The 2,924-nt window shown below is 52.9% G+C and overlaps 1 protein-coding gene across 2 annotated transcripts in view; it reads left to right on the plus strand.

The window, feature by feature from the left end:
- The window catches only part of CLUH (clustered mitochondria homolog), a 35,095-nt gene that overhangs the window by 21,531 nt on the left and 10,640 nt on the right, over positions 1-2,924 (plus strand). For both annotated transcript variants that reach the window (XM_026861493.1, XM_026861494.1), the window contains exons 13-15: positions 202-302; positions 1,794-1,946; positions 2,500-2,562. In XM_026861493.1, coding sequence (XP_026717294.1) covers positions 202-302; positions 1,794-1,946; positions 2,500-2,562 — 317 coding nt within the window. The remainder of the gene's footprint in view (positions 1-201; positions 303-1,793; positions 1,947-2,499; positions 2,563-2,924) is intronic.

Here is a 2,924-nt window from a genome sequence, read left to right on the forward strand (position 1 = left end):
GGGCAGGAGCAGCACAGCTACTCACCAGGCGGAGCAGCTAATGCTCTTCCCGTTGAAACAGGTTGTAGAGGGGCTGAGTTTCTGAAGAAGCGTCTTTAACTCCAGGGAGACAGAATCGCTTCCACTTCTCACTAAACGCTTTCTGTACGTGACTTGTTTCTTCTCTGAGTTGGTTTTTGGTTTTGTCTCTGCCTCTCCTAGGTGTTCGTTTTCCCGAGTCCAGCAAAGAGGAGGTGCAGGATCAGAAGCAGCTGCTGAAGGATGCTGCCGCGTTCTTGCTGTCGTGCCAGATCCCCGGTTTGGTAAGGAACCAAGGCCTGGCAGCTCTGTCCTCTCCGAAAGCCGGAGCCAGGCTGCTCCGGGCAGGCACCTCCCGAGCGAGCATCTGGGCAGCACACGAGGGGTTTTCCCTTTCCCCTCTTACATCACGGCACAGTTTCCCCACCTTGCTCCAACAACTTTTGGCACGAGTAACTAACAGCTATTGCTGAGAGTTTGGGACAATAAAGACCACATAAGTCATCCTCTGCAGCCGTGGGCGTCCCTCACCACGTATTGTGTGATCCAACCCTGACTGTGACTCAATCAATGACTAATAATTTGGAGCAAACTGGGAAATTGTTCTTACAAATACCTATTGTGGAAACTCCCTCTGTAAGTCTTGGGCATCGTGGATGCTTACCTGTGCACCTGGCTAGATGAGAAATCCCAGCTCTTCCCTTCTCGAGATGCTCTCTAAGTGATTGCTGATGTGTTTGTTGCAGCCAGCTGTAACTGGGAGGGTAGAACTGCTGATTTCAACTCCAGAAGATTCAGCAGTTGTTGGTCTTATGTAGGAGGGGATTTTCCTTACTGGAAAGCTTCTTCTGAACTCTAAATCCACTGGTTTTGTAGTCAGCATAACCTTTAAGACCAGGTATTGAGCTTTTAAATAAAAAAGGAGGGGGAGTGGATCAGAGAAGGGCTTGGTGACTGTAGCTTTGCCAGATGGCTGGGGCAGGGGTATATAAACCCGAAATGCTGCACAAGCAGGTGTGGGGGCAGGTTACAGGCCTCTGTACTCCGTGTATCGGGGAGTAACTGCGTCACTCCGTGATGTGAATTAGGTGACACTTTATCAGCACTGCAACACAACTTCAGATGCAAGTGCCACTCCCCTTATCAGCGAAGCGTCTGCCACTCTGTAGTTGTTTAACTGGAAATGTTTTTAGTTAGTGACTGTGAGGCCCTTGAAGGAGGGTTGGCCTGCTCACTCCGCGAGCCTTGGGTAAATAAGCTGTGCCGAGGGGAACGTGGTTCTGGCTGCCTGGGCCGCAGGAGTCCCGAGCCCCTGCTCTGCCTCGGGCGACGGCTGGGAGCCGCGTGCTGCCCCGTGCTGCGCGCGCCGCTGCGGCCGGGGCTTCCCTGCACGGGGAGCTGGGTGAAGCCCGAGCCGTTCCACCGGGGCGGTGGATGTCTCAACATCTCAGTTGCCCAGTGCTTACTGGGGTGTGTAGTGCTGCTCGTTCTCCACCGAGACATAAGGGTACGAGTGGCAGGGAGCTGGCACAGGGCTGCAGGTGTTCCCCTGCCGCTGTAGCGCCGTGCTCTGGTGTCCAGCACTCTGCCCACCCAAACAGCCTTGCTCGGGGTGGCCTTTGGAGCTGGTCATTTAAATGTCACCCCTGGAAATTGCCTTCTCTGTCAGGCAACGCCTTTTTCCCCCTCTGCAGTCAGATAGTTAAGGTTTTAAAAATCGAAATGCTTACCTTCGTGTTTGCTCTCAGTAACCGCAGCTTGTATGTACCCTGCAGGTCAAAGACTGCCTGGATCACACGGTGCTCCCCATGGATGGGGCCACCTTAGCAGAGGCCATGCACCAGAGGGGCATCAACATGCGTTATCTCGGCAAAGTGATCAACTTCATCACCAAGGCCCCCGGCCGTGCTCAGCTGGATCACATCTTTGTAAGCGTCGGGCTGTCGGTTAACGCTGCCTCTGACATACTTTGCGCTGTAGAGATTCCAGCTTGGCCGCTTGTTCTCTCTGTGTAAAAATTAACAGCTGTGAAAGTGGAGGAGCAGGGAGAGGGACCTGTGGGTGCTGGATTGGGGGGGTCCCAAATCCCTAATGGCTTTCCTAACGTCGCGGGGTTGGAGTGTCCTTTGGGATAGAGAAGCGCTTCAGGGATTGCGAAGCGCGATCGCCGGTAACACGGTTGGATTTTAAGCCGTGTGTTGCTTAAGCTTCCAAGATCCATCAGGACTCTGGATTGAAGGGGAAGGTTGTGAGCGTGGCTGCCCGTGGCAGCACCAAGGGTGCTGAGCTGTGCCGTGGCTCATGGGTGCTGCGCGGGGGGCTCTTGCCCCGCTCTGGGAGCAGTTCCAGATGCGAGACAGCTCAGCCCTGCAGTATGAGGGCTGGGGAGCGCAGATCCTGATAAAAACAATTGAAAAGCAAAGTCTTTTCCACTGTTCTGCCCGCCGACTCTTAGCCTCTGTTCTTTATTCCTTTGGGTAGAAAATAGGAATCAGCGAATTGATCACCCGATCGGCTAAACACATCTTCAAGACGTACCTCCAGGTATGACCCGCCGTCTGACCTTTGCCTTGGGGGTCCTCTCGAGCGCCTTTTCCCCTCCAACAGGGAGCTGTTCGAGGCTCTTCTCTCATCAGGCAGTTCAGGGGGGTTGCTTAGCAACGGGAAGTACAAGCTCATTAGTGCCGGAATAGGTGCAGGCCTGTGTGTAAGGGAAAACAAGTTCCCACTTGAAGGTGGCTTTCCCAGGGAGCCATCATTCATGCTTTTCTTCCCCAGATTCTTACTCATTATGCTGAAGGCTTTTAAAAGTGAAATCACAGCTTGTTTTCCTTGTAATACTTTTTCCTCTTAAACAGTGTAGCTTTTGCCCTTCAAAGAAGCTTTTTTTTTTTTTTTTTTCCTTT

This window comes from Athene cunicularia, assembly GCF_003259725.1.
Source record: "Athene cunicularia isolate RWA chromosome 19 unlocalized genomic scaffold, athCun1 chr19_part1, whole genome shotgun sequence".
In the NCBI taxonomy this organism is placed as follows: Eukaryota; Metazoa; Chordata; class Aves; order Strigiformes; family Strigidae; genus Athene; species Athene cunicularia.